Source organism: Ambystoma mexicanum, chromosome 1p (assembly GCF_040938575.1).
Source record: "Ambystoma mexicanum isolate Mex_15411 chromosome 1p, UKY_AmexF1_1, whole genome shotgun sequence".
NCBI classification, from domain to species: Eukaryota; Metazoa; Chordata; class Amphibia; order Caudata; family Ambystomatidae; genus Ambystoma; species Ambystoma mexicanum.
The window spans coordinates 189,764,952-189,784,066 of record NC_090921.1 but is presented as its reverse complement, the minus strand read 5'-3'; the positions used below and the strand labels follow the sequence as shown (position 1 = coordinate 189,784,066).

General features: G+C 45.0%; 1 protein-coding gene across 14 annotated transcripts in view; it reads right to left on the bottom strand.

The window, feature by feature from the left end:
- The window catches only part of CHD3 (chromodomain helicase DNA binding protein 3), a 2,755,261-nt gene that overhangs the window by 1,816,768 nt on the left and 919,378 nt on the right, over positions 1-19,115 (bottom strand). For all 14 annotated transcript variants that reach the window (XM_069646310.1, XM_069646296.1, XM_069646309.1 and 11 more), the window contains exon 18: positions 796-917. In XM_069646310.1, the coding sequence (XP_069502411.1) occupies positions 796-917 (122 nt within the window). The remainder of the gene's footprint in view (positions 1-795; positions 918-19,115) is intronic.

Sequence of the window (19,115 nt, the reverse complement as noted above, 5' to 3'; positions counted from 1 at the left end):
ATGTCAAAACACAGAAAACACAGAAAAGCGAGATATAAGACAAGGGCCTCATTACAAGGATGCTGGTATCCTGGCAGTATTACCACCAGCAACCTGTAACACCGTTACTGGCACTCATTCCAGTTAAATTACTGCCAGATTATGAGTGCCGGTAAGGGCGGTAAATCCCCTGGCACCGATAATACTGGTACCGGTAATACCAGCTATTTTTGCTGGTGGGGTGGCGTAATTACCTCCAGCTTTTGGCTGGAGGTAATTCCGCCACCCCATCAACAAACTTGCATTTTGCCTGTGTGATAACATGCCGGTAAACAGAATTACTGACAAATTATTACCTCACCAAGCTTATGACTTTTGCTCAGTAGTTGAGCTGGCCAAATACTGCATCAAGAAGATTGTATGGTACCAAACTAAATGATATAATCTGCTCCCAAAATATCTTTCTTGGTGAATCAGGCAGGGGCTGGAAGAATAAGTGGAGGGGGCCACTGCTGGATTCTGGTGGGGAGTTAACCCTGCTCTCTTGGTAACAGATGAACACCATTGAGCAGATACATGAATGACAGGGAGGAGAAGATAACTATATGTGCATAAGCTTTAGGTAGCACCTTTGTAAGGCTATGCCAGTCTATCCATAACCAGAATAAAATGACGTTCCCGAATCCACCTTGGGAATCAAAACAATTAGGATTGTCTTATCTGTACTTACACAGCGCACTCTTCAAAGTTTGTTTTAAAAAAATCAGATGCTAACAAACCAAACAAACTATTACCCAAATGTGGAGGAAGACATACTTGAAGCGCTCAGGGGTAAGAAAATTCAGGAGGTGGAACAGTTCCTCCAGGTTGTTCTGCAGCGGTGTCCCAGTGAGGAGTAACTTGTGGTCGATTTTATACCCATTCAGTATTCTGAAAAACTGAAACAAGCAAAGTTGCCTATGAATTATACTATAACAGTGCTAACGAACAGTTCATTTCAAACAGAGCATGTTATGTAGCTAGACCTTGAAAATACATGTCAAGAAAGAAAGCATTGCATTCAGGGTAGGACCTTCAAACACTGAATCAGATGTGTCCATTTGTTTCAGACACTAAGATATCTGAAAGGCAAGAAGGAGTAACACCTGTCCCTGGTGTTGGTAGTTTATAGTTGTACCCATGCTCGTCCCCATTTTTATAAAACATCCCCTTTCCTTGTTTTCAACATTCATTTGAAACACACCTTTGCTCGAAATCAAGGATTCCGTAAAGAATCACAACACCCTGATGCTTGAAAATGTCTTACCTGCATAAGACAACCAGACATCTCTGTGTATTAACCTACTTGTCTTCACATCGCAGAATTGTTTCACACAAGCATCTTCTGAATATAATGTGCAGTTGCGCATGCATTACACTGTTTCAGTTGTATGTGGTGCAGGTATTTACTGTGGAGAATACACAGAATGAGGGGGCTTTGGAATGCCAATGGCCCTTTCACAGTGAGCTGTGACTTGTCAGGGAAAGGGGGCATTAGCACTCTCCATTTCACACTTGTGTCAGCCCCAGCCCAATAATAAAAGATAAGACATCAAAGAAACAGACTTGGGCAATGACCTGGGGCCTGTGAAGTCCAGCCATGGCTTTTACCATCACGGTACGTCAAAGCCATGGTTAGTGCCAACTTGCAGTATGAAAGGAAAAAAAAACATTTTTGTTAGGTTTTCAAGGAGATAGACCTTTGTGTTTAGCACCCTTTTCCATGTTTTGGGGACGAGAATGCGTAACACAGATCAGTTTAAGTGCCGCCACCGGGCAACTGTCAGACCCTGCGGTATGGCGGAGTAAAGAGTCAGACAAAGGGGTGGCATGTTTTCAACAAAGTTTAATTAAGAAAAAAAGACAAGAACCTACCTCTGCCTATCTCTAATGGGTTATACCTACCTAAACAAATACCAACTCAGGGTGCTTGTTGTCAGGATGTTTGTCCAAATAAGAAGTATCTGTCCTCTGTCCAAAAACCTACAACCCTACCACTAATCTACAAAAGGGTTAAGCAGCCAAAGGAAAATAGTGCCAGGAGAATGACGCCCTTCTGGTGAACTGGATCAGTCTTGATCTCTTTTCCAGCAATCCTTTGCTTTAGCTTCTGATTCAACAAAGAGAGTATGGTCAGGAGAATGACTCCCTTCTTCTGACCCACCTTGTACAGCCTTGAGGGCTTTCCTGGGATAATCTATGGCAATAGTCGTCAAAAGTCTCTTCACTTCTCCCCAAGGGCTCCTGAAAGCTTGCTTTACAGTTCTAGCAATTCTTCCCTTTTTTATGACAGTATGATGATTAACTTCAGACAGCTGTTGTTGTCTAGTATCCTCTTTAATCCTACTTGGATTATCACTGTAACGAGGGATATTACTTCTGATGTACTCTTGACTCTTAGATCTTTCAATATCACTACTGTGACGATGGAGACTACTCCCAATGTTCTCTTGACTCTTGGTTCTCTGGGTATCACCACTGTGACAAAGGAGATTACTACCTAGGCTCAGTTGGCTCGTGGTTTCTGGGTATCACTACTGCAACGAGGAGATTACTTTTGAGGCTCGCTTGATTTGGGTCACTGGCTATCATTACTGTGATGAGGGTGATTACTCCCGAAGTTCTCTTGACTCTTGGTTCTCTGGGTATAACTACTGTGATGAGGGAGATTATTCCTGAGGTTCTCTTGACTTCTGTGGGTGTAACTACTGTGATGAGGGAGATTACCTCAGAGGTTCTCTTGACTCTCAAGCTGCCACAAACCCCTACCGGATCTCCCAAAGCTCCTGTTACGTTTGGCATGTCAGGACTGCTTTGCCGGTTCTTCCTGGGGTGCTGGGCTGACTCACGTTTTTTCAGCACTTCCTTCACTCTTCTTCCCGCTTTATCCTTGCAGGTGCGTAAGGACTTGGGCCACACGGCTACGGCGCAGTTGCAGGACCACATGGTCCACCTCCCCGAGATCTAGCCACCGCTGTTTTCTTTCCCATTCTTCCACTGGTCGGGAGCTTGGCTTCCCCCGCAGTGCTCCGCCAGCCATTCTTGGATGTCCCGGCCGTGGGGATCAGCGTTCTTGCAGCTTTGTGTTCCCAGCTGCGAACTTCCCCGGCTAGGCTGGCTTCACGCAGGCTGCACTCTCCATTTCTCAGTCCTTTCTTCTTTACTGTTGTTGATATAATTTGTATCCCTCCTTATGGCCAACTCTTCTCAGTACTATGGTAAGGCCACCTGTTATTACTCTGCAGGTTTTTTTGCCTCTTCCTCGCCTAGGCCATAGTACTTTGTGGATCAAAGACAGAAGAGACATTTGGCCCCATTCCAAGTCGGGAAGTCCGGTAAAAAAGTGCCGGTATTCACGGATACCAGCACTTTACCAGGCCACCCGACTACGGGTTTACCAGTGTGGCACCTGGCTTACCCCCAGCTAAAAGCTGGAGGTAAACCAGGTGCCCCACCAGCAAACAAAGCCCTCATTACCGGCACCGGCATTACCGGTGTCGGTAATCACGGCAAATCCCTTCATGGAGTCCTATGGATCTCCATGAATGGGGATTTACTCCAGCACTCATAATCCGGCGGCAATGCCGCTGGACCGAGTGCCGGAATCGGTAACAGCCTTTGATGGTATCCTGGCGAGTTTACTGCCAGGATACCAGCAAGGTTGTAATGAGGTCCATTATCATAACAAACAGTATTGTTATCATGGATTTCTGACATGGACTTGGTCCCAAGGGAAAAGGGATTAGGGAGTTTCCTTCACGGAATGGCAGTCTTTATCCCCATGAATGGAGTCTCCCCCTGTGAGGACCATTGGGTAGCAGCCTCACCTCCCTAGCCTCACAGGGAAGGGCTCCACCCTGGGGAGAGGTAACAAGATCCCCTGAATTGTCACAACCACTATTTGTTTATTTGGAGACTGAGCAGGACAACACACAGCTGAATCCAAATTGGGTTATTGGGCTGTGTTAGGAAATACCTTTTGTTTTTGTAGCTTTCCCATCTATTTCAATGGGATTCCCAGTGTATCTGCTAAATGACCTGGACCCTAAACCTGGCTTTTTGGGAAGTGATGCCTTTGTCAACCTCCCTCGACCTTTCAACTGACATCTTTTTCAGATTCCCGAATGCTCCCAGTGCTGGGGCACCCCCGGCCCCCATTCAAATGCTTTTAGTGTCGCAATATATATGGAGGAAAACATGGAGGAATTTTGTTTTCCCCTTTTCTTTCAATGTGGTGTATTCTTATACACTTTGCAGTGCAACACTGGATGTCTGGAGGCAGTGTTACCTCTTAAAATTCTTTGGGGGCATAGTAGTTATTTGCCACAACGTGAGAATTTTACCACAAAGGTGGTCCAAAATTGCTACACCACATGATTTAAGCCTGTTCTTTGTTGTCCTGTCTTTGTTGTTCTTCAAGGACGTGCCCTATGTGGCTGAATTGGTTGGAACTGGGTAGAGAAGATACAGGCATCTCCAATACAATTTCCAGTTAGAATAATGTCACTTTTCCTGCGCAGAGCTGGTTGTCCATTATTAGACACCAACCCTCAGTTGAAATGGTACAGGTCCTCCTGCATTGGTGAGCTGGAGACTCCCCCCCACTCAGAATTCAGCAAACCAATAGAGGATTCTGGTGCCATTTAGTGAGTCATCCACAGGTCCTCAAGTACACCATCCACCTCCTGACATGCTCCACCAACCTCTGCTTCAAATACTCTAAACACCTTATCCAAATCCTCACAAACTCTTGCCCCTTCCAAATCTCCTCCTGACTATCAAGAATGACCTCCACAATTTCCAAGACATCTCCACCCACCACCTGCTCTTTATGTTTTCCAACCTCCTCTTTTCTGTTACCAACATTCTCCTCAGGCTTACTAAACATCTCCTCTAAATCTACCACAATCTCTTGCTCGTTGGCATCCTCCTCTTTGGCGTCACCAACCTCTTCTGCACTCTCACCAATTTCCTCCTTTCTGGCCCCAATCTCCTCTTTATTTCTCCCAATGTTCATGCTACTATAATGAGTCTCCTCCAAAATGTCCAGTACTTCTCTGTCCTCTTTGTTTTCTCCAACCTCTGCTTACCACCATTAGCCTCCTGGTTGCTTCCAGCCCTAGATCTATTTTCCCACCTCCCAGGTATTTATCCAAATAAAGCTTCCCCTGGTCTGGCATCACCCAGACTCCTGGAACTTTGTCTACCCCCAGTTAACCCTTGCCTGTACTCACCTAGCATTCGAGACCTCTTCTCTAACCTCCCCATTGTACGCATTTTGCTCACCAAATACCCAAACTCCTTTTCACATACTGTCCTAAATTCCCACCTTCTATCTCCAAATACCCACTATGCCAGACAGAGCCCTGTATTACCATCCCCATGTTCTGGGCCCTTTGTGAGGGTCTGCATCTGTGCAATGGAACTGGTGATGGGCTGGAATTGGCTCCCCCCTCAGAAGCTCAGCTAAGATACCCCTGTGCCTTAAATGGCTGAACCAGGCCTTTATCTAGACTGTCTGCCATCTTGAATTCCACTTCCCATTTCATATTACTGCTGAGCACTGCATGGAAAGGGCACATCTCTCTTGTTTCACCAGTGTGTGAACCGTATGCTGGTAAATCTTTAGACAGCTTTTCTTTTAATGCTTTAGAGTGAGAAAGGAATAATTGACTTCAGTAAAAGTGAAACTTATGCGGACATTTGGCAACTGGAACAGTGAGAGTTTTAAAAGTATTTTATGTACATACCTGAATGCCAATGAATGTATGTGTATATTTTTCTTCAGAGAATCTTTGAGTCTAGCTAGTGAGACAATCATGATCGGAGCGCGTCCATATAGAGTCTTCCTGTGACTATCATTTGCAATGAGAACATGGGATCTTCCTCATACCAGCCCAAGCTTAGTGCTTGTTATACATTAGCGTGAATAGACACCCATCCCTCTTGGTCACCTCTCTTGTAGTCTCCAGAACCTGGCTGACTTTGTTACCCTCTTCAGTATCCCTAAGCGTACCTGAGGTGTCAGAATATTTAAGATTTCCAATCAAGAGACCGCCCACACCTGTAGTGTTTACTTGCAGAAGTTGGCCCCTCTAGGGATGACTTCAGCGATGGGGCAGAAGGAGCCTTCCTCCCTTGAAGGCCTGAGAAGATAGGGTTGTTACAGAGCTGAGGGGGAAGCCCCTGGGAAGCACAGCATGAAGCCAAAATGTCAATTGCACAGTGTATAGTGTGCCTGTCAAGAACAAAGGCTACATAAGGTCTGTCAAAGAAAAATACAACATCAAGTCAAAGGTGAACAAGATGTTGTACATCAGAATTATAGAGTACTCCAGTAGTCCTTGGTCTTGTCCGGTGGTTCCGGATGCACATCCAATGCCACGTACAGATAGTGGACAAATCTAGTGCTGCCATTCGTTTGAACACGTCTGACCTAATATATGTTTGATGGTAACACACCATAACAGACTGTAACGGAGAAGATGTCATTTGCTCCCCCTGTCCCCCAGAAGGCCTATACCAATTCAGTGTAATGTGTTTATGACTTGGAAGTACACCTACCACCTTCAAAATGGCTGGTAAATCATGCTTTGAATGGGCTTTATGACTTTTGGTATATCCAGATGATATTGCACTCTTCAGCTCCACACAAGATGATTTCCACCTCAGAAGAGTATAACAGGTTAATCCAACTCTAAAGCTCTGTAAGGGACTCATTACGAGTTTGCCAGTATCCCGCCGGGATACAGGCAAACTGCAATACTGTTTCCGCTTCTTGATCTCCTGGAATTACCAGCAGATTCCAAATGGTGGAAACGCTGGTAAATCCCCATTACCAGTATTATCGGTGCCAATATTAACGGGCCGGTACTACCAACAGTTTTTTGCCATTAGGGTGGAGGATATATCTCCAGCTCAGAGCTGGAAGTAAATCCACCACCCTACGAGTGTGCCAGTGCTGTAACGTGCCGGTATGCAGTAACACTGGCACGTTATTACCGCACCTGCACATTCGTAATGAGGCCATAAGTATCAAATTGGTCAGGGTCTGAAAGTCTAACTTGGGTACGAGGTAGAATTGAGTGAAATACAATTCCTTCCTAGTAAGTACAAGCTATACAGTACTCACTGACCCCCCACTATTCATACTTGGGTGATAATCTTTTTGGGCCTCACTGGGTACTACAGAAATGTCAAGGCTGACTATGGGACAATAGCAGTTCCCTTAAGGTCATTACTTCTCAACAAGCTAGGAAAGTAATTTTGACTGATGAGTGCAAAAAGTTCTTTCTATGATTGAAATATACACTTCTTAAGGCTACAATTGTAAGAGCCCCAGACTACAGGTAAGCACACTATGCAGTCACACTCCTGAAGAAAGACTAGGTGCGCTCTTATCACAGGTGACGAGAAAGGTACAGAACACCCTGTATGTTTTATCAGTAAACCGCTCAGGGAAAGGAAGGAAAACTGAGGTGGACCATACTATGGATGAAGAACGATTTGCCATATAGAGGATTTCTGTATTATTATTGTGTTGATTTTTATAGTGCTTAATGAGGGACTCCTCCCACTTTTAAGCAGCTGAGATCAAACCCAGAGTCGCCAAGGAGAGTGTGTTGCCCTGGATTTAACCTCCAGGATACCCAATAGTTAAGGAGGTTTAGATCCTACTTGAAATCCAAACAGACCATATGCTACTTATGGGAATAGGAAATCCATCCAAGAAGGGATTAGATCCATCTGTCCTTAATCTCAGACAGGGGTGAGGGGCAGGATTAAGAAACATTTTTATTTTTGCAGCTCTCATCTATTTCAGTGTGCAGGCATTGAAAAATCTTTAAAATCCTGCCAGACCTGCAGGTCGAGTAACTTTGTTTATCTACTTGGCCTAAGAGAAATTAACTCGTCCGATGGCCTTGATGGCATAATATTTTTTGCACTGAAAAAATATGCTGCATGAAGAAACTATACCATTAATGTTAATATGCCATTTTAATATCCAAATATCCACCACCTCTCCTGGATACAGTGGAACACCATTTTCTATATACAACAGAGAGTACAAGATCCCCTGCCTGAGAAGTACCATTAGCCATGACTAATATGAGAGTTATAATGCATTTGGGTAACAGGCTTAGAATTTGCAATAGCTTGTTGGTTCAAGTTATTGTTGGAATAAAGCTAAAAGTTAAGAGTTGAGTTAAGGTCCAAGATTGGGTTAGAGGATGAGTTAGTGTCTGGCATTATTAAATAAGAGTAGCACTAAATAGTGCAGAATGATGGCAAAAAGAATACTGTTGGATATAAACTGATGCAGAACTAAATTAAACCCATGCACTAGTCAATCTTTTGTACCCCCACAATACACTTGCTCACTAATGATCTATCTCTTATTGCGTAACTGTGGTGGGGAGGCAAGCAGAAAGGGCTTCTGGCTTCTACCTACTGTTAGGTCAATATGCATTCAGGAAAAAGGATGACTAACAAGAATGAGCTGGGAGTCTGCGGTCTCCAAGCTATACCTGAAGGACAATAATTAGCACATCTATTTTGAAGCTCAGCATTGGGTAACACCTCTTCCCCCTTCCTATGGGAGGGGATGGGTGTGTTGCTGCTGCACAAGCCGAGGCACGGGCACCAGGCTTCCCTGCTCTCCAAGGATTGTACGAAAAAAGCCCACATCCGGAGTATGTGCTGATATTGCATTGTTCTTACCACTTCTTTGATTTCATATATTCACTGTATGGTTCAGTACTTTCAATGAAAGCTCAGCTAGTCTCCGTCTTGGGTCCTTGCTTACACCAATAAACATGTAATGATCTGCCAGATGCCTGCTGCGGAACCCACTGAACTTACACCATTCTCTGCATCACTCAAAGTCTGGCAAGTGACACCTAGAGTGCTGCTGGCAGCCGTGTTTAGCAAACCTTTGCCCTGGATGGACACATCTGGCCACAGGCCCCATCCTGTGCTTCTGCCTCTCCAAGCACCCTGCCATGCTACCAAAAGGACATTTAGCCACTATGTAACAGACCATGGCCCTCATTACGATACCGGCGCTAAACCATGGCACTATTAGCACCATGGTTGGTGCCGGTTTCGTAACGTTTCCGCCATGGTGAAATGGGGAAATACCGCCCCATTCCAAGGTTGGCGGTGCAGTATTTCCCCATTTCCCCATGGCCCTTCCCCATTCCCATTTTTGCCCCATAGGGCAAAATGGGAATGGGGAAGGCACTAATTACGGTACTGCAAATTGCGGTACCGTAATTAGCACCAAGGGCCCTTTGCGGGTCGGGTCCTGCGAAGGGACCTCGTAATTAGGCGCTAAGTGGTTAACGGCGCTGCAGCCTTTTACGGCGCCGTTACACACTTAGCGCCAGGGTCGTAATGACCCCCCATATGTTGATGTTTCAAACTCCTTGCAATATTTCTTTTCCTCAACACCGGAGCTTGCGCCAAGCTTTCCTCACTCTGGCTCAAGGTTAAAAACTCAAAATATACATAAATCAATAGAGAAAAAGTCTGTGTTTTTAACCTTGTCTTTGTTGTTATGTCTTTTATGGGTTTCGTCTATGTGGCGGGGGATGGAAAAGGCCATATATGGGCATGCATTTTACTGGGGTTCTTACAAAAAGACTTGTAAGTCCCGGGTGTATATGTAGTGGGCAGAGGGGATGCAGACATCCCCAAAACACATTTCATCCATAGTAATGTCACTGTCACTGGATGACCTGGCTGTCAGGATTGGACAGTGTGAGAAACCTGAGGGTATTCTACTGAGTAGACCTTGAGAATCCCTTATTCAGGTGGCCAGGGAAGGCTGGTGCTCTCAGATCCCAATCCTGGGTGTAGACGAGCGAGAGAGGATCACCTGGGTAGGGGAACCTGGGGGTTATGCTAGGGGAAATGCCCCAGGTGAGATGCGGTATTATACCGTCCCTCTACTTATTCTTTCCTTTTCTACTTTTAAAAAATAGTACAGTTCCCACAATCCCCCCTGTTCATTTCACAATAACAAATCCGTTAATTCCCATTTGTTTCCCAAACTCTACCAATCTTCCCCTTCTAAGGTTACGAACCCTACTGATACGAGGGTTGTAATTCCCTATAACACCTCTTCCCCATCCTACCGTGTAGAATACTCTGACACTCTAGTCCCCCCTTTTCTGACACGAACACTTTCCTACACCGTAAAAGACAACAGACTGACCACCAAGCTGTTTATTTGACATGTCCTGACACAAGGGTCAGGAAGAGTCAGGCAATTGACAGGAATCACGCACAGCTGACGCCCCTTTCTTTTCCCCACAGGAATAAAAGGTGGCGCACATGACGAGCAAGGCAGACCGCACAACAAGACAGCTATCCAGGCACGGCAGTTCAAAAGGAGGAGAAAGGCAGCGCATATAGAGAGGCTGACAAGGAGACACGTGACCTTGTCCTTTCCGACCTAGACCCACGAAACCTCTCAGAAGGAATCAAAAGACAGCGTACAATAGCTTAAGTATGTTGCAGCAGATGTCAATGGTACACGGAGGGTGCCTACGCTGATAAGCACGACCGAGGGAGGCGCTGATATCCGTGGTACCGGCCTTGACTCCAGATATTCTGAAAAACCAAGCGGTTCATCACAGCCAAGGTTAGTCAAGGGGAGAAACAATAAAAACGGAACTGTGTTGAACGAAATCCACAAAGTAGCAACTTAAGGGAAGTTCAAAGAACTGTTAGAATAAAGGAAAGAGCAGCTGCAGAGGGATCCAGCACTTTGTGGGTGCTTAATTGAGAGACTATGGTCAATCCCATGTTTTTTGAAACTGCAAATACCAGCAGGCCTAGGGAAGGCCACAAAGGAACGGTCAAGGTGGTCATACAGGGGTGGAAGCTAAATCCCAGTAGGGGTCCAGTCATTTTTTCGAATGCAAAAGAATGCAATTTGTTTGAAAACAATTTGAACGTTTGCCCTTCGAAACTTGGGTTGGGGATAGGGTTGGGGCTTGGGTTAGGGTTGGGGGGTGGGTGGGTGGCGTGGGGCTTGGAGGGGTTGGGGGGAACCCCCCCAATATACACTAAAACCTTGAAACGTTAAATGGAGCTGTCCAGTGCTGAAATTACAGAACTGGACAGCTCCATGTAACGTTTCAAAGTTAAAAAAAGCATTTAAATGCCAATATGCACAAAAACTTCCAAACGTTACATGGAGCTGTCCAGTGCTGAAATGCTAGCACTGGACAGCTCCATCTAACGTTTCAACGTTACCAAAAAAAAGCATTGAAATGCTACTTTTAACATGTAAAAGTGTATTTCAATTGAAATCAATCCATGACTTTTGTCAACGGATTGGTTTCGAAAGAAATGCACTTTGCATGTTAAACATAGCATGTCGCAGCTTTTGTTTTTTTGAAACTTTTGTTTCGAAACTTTTGTTTTTCAAATCTTTTGATTCGAAACTAGGGGCGAAGTCTAACTTCCCAGGAACCAGAATGTTGACAAAAAGTGAAACTGGCAGAGGGATGTCCACGTTGAACTGGGTAAAAGACATTATGATGGTCGAAGTGCTATACGCGAAATTGAGTGAGAAGGCCGTAGTGAACCCGACAAAGGGGGATCTAGCGGTGACAAGCCATCATCCCGACTACATGCAAATGCAAGAAAGCTTTAGAAGGGATGCAAGGGAATGGTTGAAGTGGTCATACAGGGACTAGCCAAAGCCTCTGTACAGTCGAAAGTCTTAGACCGGCAACCCAGTGAAAGCTACAGTTGACGAATACAGTTTAGTGGCCAAAGAAGACGGAACTGTATATGTGACAAGAGTGAACCCAACGAAGGGAAGACAACAGTTAATTGTTTAATAAAACAATAAGATTTGTGAATGGAAAAGGGTACAAGTGTACTGAATAATAGGCAAACAGTCGAGAAGGAGACTGACCCTGGCAGAGGAGGATCCGAGGGTGAAAAGTCGTCAACCAAATACTGGCGAATTTAAAAGGAGAAAACGAGATAGCAAGAGCCATAGTGATTCTGGCAGAGGGAGGCAGAGAATCGCAAAGGGTCTGAGCACAGAAGAGTGGGACAAGGGGTGATGCATTATCACCTCAACTACCGTATGAAAGGAACTTTTTGGCTTGTTATTTTCCGGCCCTCAAAGACAAGGGACTTGGCTATCGAGGCTCCTGATAAGTTAATAATGGAAATGTCGTCTCATGCTGGGGAAGCTCGAGAAGTGTGCTTTGCTCAAAGGTCCCACTTTGTCCCGTGCTCAAAACGGGGGGAAGGGAGATCCCGACTACTGCGTCCTGACATATTATTTGTGAACACTTCTTTCTTTTTTATGAATCCTATCCCACGCTTATTTGTATGTAGTTGCAAGGTTTGGCAATAGGTTTTTTAGTACAGGCCTTTTTGGTTTGACAAGACGCCACAAGGACTGCTTTATTTTTCATTTGATGGTCAAAGCCTATTCCCATCTTAGATTTGGTTTAACTTAGGCATTTTTCCACCCTGCATACCGTTTAATAAACACCCTTGAAATGTGATCACTTGTGTCTGTCTTTACTGTTGCCACCATGGGTTCCTTACAACAGCCACTCAGTTTAAATGGTGCAGGACTTTGCTATTGATGGGTTGGGGCAAACATCAGCCTAGAATTCAGGATATCAATAGTAAATCTGGAGTCATTTTGTTTGTCGGAATCAGGAGCCAAGTAGCCTAAGAAGAAGCCACAGATGAAAGACGGAGGACTGGTGCTGGAGCAGTGGACGACGGGGGGGGGGAACTGTGTAAGGTGGCTTCCTCTCTAGACTGGTGGGTTTTGTATCCTGCTCTGTGAGGGTGCCTGACTCCTGCCACTTTAGGAAAAGGGGGAAAGGGCTGTAACTCTGGTCGGCATCTTCATCGCGGGACTGGAACTTTCCCTCCCTTCAGCTGTTGCTCTCCCAGAGTCCACCTTTTGTGCATCCTCATCCCTATTCACCATGTGTGAGTTCACTCCAACTGCTCACCATGGCTTGCAGTCCTGGTGGTTCAGAAAAGACTATAGGGCCTCATCACGAGATGGCCAGTATCCCGGCGGTAAATCTGTTTGGACATAGCCCAACGCAATTAGCATTACCGTAACTTGTTCCAGCGCTATTAGCGCCGGATCACAAATTGCAGTGGTGCAGTAAATCCCATTTTATTAAGTCCATAAGACTCAATGGGGCATTTTCAGCACAATTACTGCAGCGGTAATTGCGCTGCAGTAATTGTGCCGTAAATGAGTAGAAAGACTGCACATTCACCTCAGAGCTGGAGGCAAATACTCTGAGTTTCCCCCAAACACGGGATTGGGCAGAGCGATAAAACGGCGGTAATAGCGCTACCAACGCATTTCTACGGCTCTGCCCAATTTGTGATAGGAGTCCTCTCCCCAATCTGGGCATTGGGTTGCAATTTATTCTAGTATCCTATCTGTGGTGGGTAAGAAGAAGGATGCAGACTCTTATAAGACATTTTGAATATCTGTTTATTAAATGAAAGGATAATGCCTATCATTCCCTATTCTATGGGGTGTTCCCTCCCTAACAAAACTAGATAAGGTCAGTCTTCGGAAAATGTCTTAAAAGAATCTGTCCACAGTCCGAACTAACCCTGACTGACCCTACCACTATTCTTAACATCTAAAGACAGGAGAATGAGTCCCATCTCCTGGGTTTTGCTTCTCACATACCTCTATTCATACAATTTTTCTAGTGCTCTATTATACTTTTGTTTCTTTTGACCTATTGATTTCTTCTCTCTTGTTTTGGGGTTCTGTTTGTTTGTTCCTTGCTACTTCACTTTTATTACAAAGTGTTATTCTTCTCTTTTCCCAGGGTAAGGTTATACAACCTTTATGACCCTCTCTCTTGAGAGTCTCTTCTTTTCTCTTTATTGCTTCTGTCTCTGGACATACAACTCAGTTCACCCCTCTCCCTCCTTGGTTTTTCTCTAAAAGCTTTACTTTCTTTCTTAATTAAACTTTCTTTCACTTGACTGAGACGAGTATGAATACTCCCGTAAAGATTCTCCTTCACTTCACGTACTTTCAATCTAATATTCTCATCATCTTGACTGTGACAAGTTATGAGTACTCCCATAACGATTCTCCTTTGCGTCTCTGGCTTTCAATCTTATATTTTCATTATCTTGACTTAATTAAATGAGATTTTCAATTTAAAGTGACACTCAAGGTTTCTGCGAACAAGAACATATACTTGTCCTCTCTTCATATAAGCCCTTGTAGGTCATGATTAAAGAGGTAATGTTGGGATATTCTTTGGGGAGTGCCTTATAGGAATGGGAGTCCTTTTTCCCACAGGGGGAGTCTCTTCTGGTGAAGCCCCACTTACCTTGACCCTGGCCTCACAGCGGGAGGCTCCTCCTAGGTGAGAAGGGATTAAATCCCGCGATTCATCACATATCCTACCCAGTATAACACTTCTATCATTCCAGTACCAACTGTAAGTGGTACGTTAGACCTCATTTCTGTTTCTCCTGAGACTACTCATCTCAATTTGTTGTGTTCTCTTTGAAATCCTTCTGCTCATCATTGTTTACCTTTTTATACTTATCTTCTTAATCACATAGACTATCTAATACTATTTTTTTAAACTCTAGTGATGTTCTTTATTTAATCTTGAATTAGCTATTGAAATTAAATCCTCATCAATGTTTTCTTCTCTTGATTCTCTGTGCCCTTCTTTTGTTCCTAAGTTCACAGATGAACAATTCACAGAGATGGTTCAATGGATTTTATTTTCTTCTTTGTGCGCCATACGACTGTCTCTCATCTTTTTTGATGTTCCACCCTAATCTAGGTGTCCATAGCCCCGGGTTAGTGGATACTGAATGTTGACAACTACTGCCTAGGTTCTGCCTTGTTCTGATGGTGAAGACCTAAAGACCATTCTGCATTTTCTAACTAAGGCTGCCTCATGGACTTTCTAACTGTCCGTACCCTAGTCAATGGTTATGGCTTAACAGGAATTTGGCTAGCACCTTGCACTTACTTTGGTTTGAATCAGACTGTTCTATCACATGCACTCTCACCTCTCCCTATCTACTCTGACGACTTCCTTCTTACTCCTCCCATGTTTCTGCTGCCCCGTGTCAATGTTTCACTCCTCTTGATCTCGCCTCCCAACTTTGATGTTCCTTCTCGTCCTACGCCACACTACTCCTACTGTTAGGCAACGTTTGTATGCAGTTCCCTCTGGGAACACTACAAACCACTCTGACTACAGGTATAGGAAAACCAACCTTTGGTATAAGCTTGTACTACACAGTTTTTGTAGCGTGTTGAGCAGCCAGGCTTATCTCAAGAGGGGTCAATGTGAGCTGTAGGGGAGTTACGCAGAGATTCACAGTGACAAGTATTCAAATAAACACTTACACTCAAGGTTTCTTGAATAAATAATTATTAATGCAATTTATCAGTCAGTTAGAATAAGCCTTCTTCAGAAAGGAGCATTATAATAGTAACACACAAATACACTTCAATACTGTATACTTTTAGTTTCTAAATCAGTAAAGACCCTTTTGGGATGGTTCACAGACACAACCTACACCCACAGGTGACTTCATAGCTAGGGTGCTGGGGACATTAATATCTTACTGTTTGTATTTAGAATAATGTTATAAGATGGTAAAAGGAAAAGATTATTAGAACATCAAGAGACCACAAATATTCTTAAGCAGGCAAATACTTTTGGATCCCCACAGCAGAGTCATTCAGTATAACAGGCTTGGACAAATTCAATGGTCAAAAGTCTTATAGAGGATGAAGCACTTCTGGTAGGTAAGTAGAAAAGTCTGTGCCCAGTGATTTGGAAGTCTTTGGAGAAAAGAAGAATCAAATGTAGGGCCACAAGCCGTTAGACTTATGAGTGGTAGAAGATGCAAGCAACTCTACTGCAAGAGGTAAGTTCTCTCAGACTGTTCCTGTGCAGCTCTGCAGATCTCACTGTTCCTGAGCCTCAGGCATGGGGACAAGATGGAGGACTTTTGGGGACTCCTGCTCTGCAATGGGACGGTCACCGCTCGCAACGGGCAATCTTCAAATCAGTGGCTGTTCAGTGTTTCAGCTCCTCGCATCTACCGCAAATAGCAACACCGCGGTTCCTGGCTGTCGAGATGGACTTTCCTTGCTTCTGGGGTCCAGCACTATGCTGAGGGGGCTCAGGCTCGGTCAGTCCTGCTTCCTGGGAGTCCAAAGATCTTTTTGAAGCTCTAGGCCAACTTAAAAGAAACACACACAATCTTGTGTTCCTCTCCCTGGCTATACGGTTTCCAGAAGCAACTCTGTTGAAATTCAAACAGCTCCGAGAAGGATGTCAAGGTGGTTTACTTTGGAGTTGATTGGTCCCACCAACTCAAGGGGAGAAGGCGTCCTTGCAGGGGCTTCTCTTTCGATACGAATTTGGAGTTTCAGCACAGCAGTAGGGCTTCACCAGGCAAACCAATAGTCCAGGAGTTGCAGCAGGCATCCTCTTCAAGTTCTTCTTCGGTTCCTTTGTCCAGTGGTCGACTCTGCCTCCCAAGCCAAAAGCCTCGCCTTTTATTCAGTTCTCTCCCATTCATTCCAGCCTAGCTGTCAGTCACCCAGCAGGGTGGCTGTCCTTGCCAAACAGTCGGCCGGCCAATCACTACAGAGTGCATTTAGGTCTCCTAGGAGACTACGCACAGGGAGTTTCTGGCACCCCCATCACTTCCTGCCTACCCCAGACACCCTAGAGCCAGAGGCGGGCTTCACTTGTGAATCCTGCCAAAGACAAAGTAAACAATGGGACCAAACCTGGTTTGGCACACAGAGTAAATCTCAAGAAGGGCCTTTCCACAAAGAAATGGCGAATAAAGAAGACCGGGCCATTTTGACAAAAATGGCACCCTTGGGTGCTTTACTGCAGCTGCGAACGAAGCCCGTGGTAAATGCACACCACAGTAGTTAAACCGAAACCACTGCCACCAGCCATTCAGTGAGAAAATTGTTACATGAGAAGTTAGACACAGGGGATACTAGGTAACCCTTCCAGCACCCTATTGTAAGATTGTGTGTGCTGGGTCTAGAAAGTTACAAATGTAAGTAAAGTCAGTTTCACTTTACTGCTCTGGGAAACAGTAGTTTATCACAGAGAAGGTATTTAAACCTTTGGGAAATCTGAAAGACTTCCCTGTGCCGCTGCACTGAAGGTGTTGTGTGACACAATGTAAAAGATGATGCCTATGGAGTTTGTCATACTCCATAACCAAAAGAAACACAAAGCTCAGAAATCACATTAAAATACATGTGAGAGTGGAAAAAAGGGTCTCACTCTCTCCAGGTTAAAAAATCAAGTCCTCAAAATCCAGCAAAGTTGCTAAGGGTCTCTAAGGTTTAGGGAATTAGCACATTTCGGAGAATTCTCACTAACACCTACTTCACACTACTACTCGCCTCCTCCACGCTAATACTCTCCTTCATAATACTCCCCATTTCCCACAACTACTCACCACTGCCACACTACTACTCCCCTCCTCCACGCTACTACTCACCTCCTCCATGCTAATATTCTCCTTCATAATACTCCCCATTTCACACAACTACCCACCACTGCCACACTACTACTCCCCTCCTCCACACTACTACTCCTGTCATTCACACTAGTACTCCCGTCCTTCACACTACTACTCCCTCACCCTACTACTCCTTCTACACACTACTTCCCGCCTTCACAAAACTACTCCCCCTCTACAATACTACTCCACCTTCCAAACTATACAAATACCCTCCTTCCACTCTGTACCATTCAATTCACATTTACTTTTTAAACTAACTTCTCTGCCCACTTGCCACACACACACAAACACAAACACACACTGCAGTACCACTTCTACTCCATAGCCGATGCCTCCCCACCTCCACAATTCACCTCCACAATCCACAGTTCCTTCCTTCCTCCTGCTGGTCTCTTAGTCGTCGTCCACCTCCACTGCTGACCTAACCCGAATAATGCATACTTCATGCTTTCTGTTCCTCCCTTATACCCCTTCCCCCACCTCTCTGGAGATTGATTTCTTTCCCTTGGCCTATTTGGCCCTGCCTTCCCCTCGTAGGGTGTGTATGTGTCCTGGAAAGGCATATTTAGGGGGGTAAGCCCCGCCCACTTCCCCCCTTTGGGTTTGCCACAGATCGGCCATGGCATCTCAGGAAGGTAAGTGTCCTGGTTCCTATTACGTGTTTGATACTAGGTATCCCCATGGTAGTCAGCCCAGTTGAAGGTGGATGCTTCTCCCCTTTCAGACTCTGGTGGTCTAGTGGGGTTGGGTCTCATTGCAAGGGTTTTACCAGCATCTTTTGCCAGCTCCATTATGCGTGTCCCAAGGTTGTGCATGGAAGCGGTTACACTCTGCGCCTTTCTCCCTGCTAGCGATGTGCTGCTGCAGTAGAGTCTGTGTCTCTGTGTGGCGTTGTCTCCCTCAGCGGGATTTCTTCTCTGCTGGTTTACTAGGTCTAATTTCTTCCACATAAGCTGTGGGACACTGATTCTGTTTTTCTTGCTTGGTGTTTGCTGCTTGCCTCCTGGATACACCATGTGGTTTCTAGAAAACAGGAGAGACACTGGCAAGAATCAGGATGAGGCAAGCTCGGGAAGACTGTGAATGCACAATAACGTACTGGCAAAAAGGGGGGAGGGGCAGGAAGTGGGATCATCTCAAGTGCCACCGTCCACCTCAGGGGTAAGATTGGCTCTAGATTTCTCTTGGACATGCCTCCCACCCCTGACTGAGAGGGGTTCCTACCTCCTCTTGAGAAAACCCGCTATCTGGCCTTGTCCCACTAAGGAGAAATACACCCCACCCTTTCTTTTCTGCTTTTTAATGACATATTAGTTACACTTCGTAATGCTGAACATAAATGGGAAAACAAATATATCTTCCATTGATTTTTCATCCTTTTCTTCTGTTTTGTTCATATTTTTCTGCACTTAAAGATGGTAAAACTCGAGGGGACGTGGCTAGCTGCCATGTGAGGCAGACATGCTTTTTGGAGGCTCCTGTCGATCCGCGCATTGAGAAGCCCCATACGTTTGCAA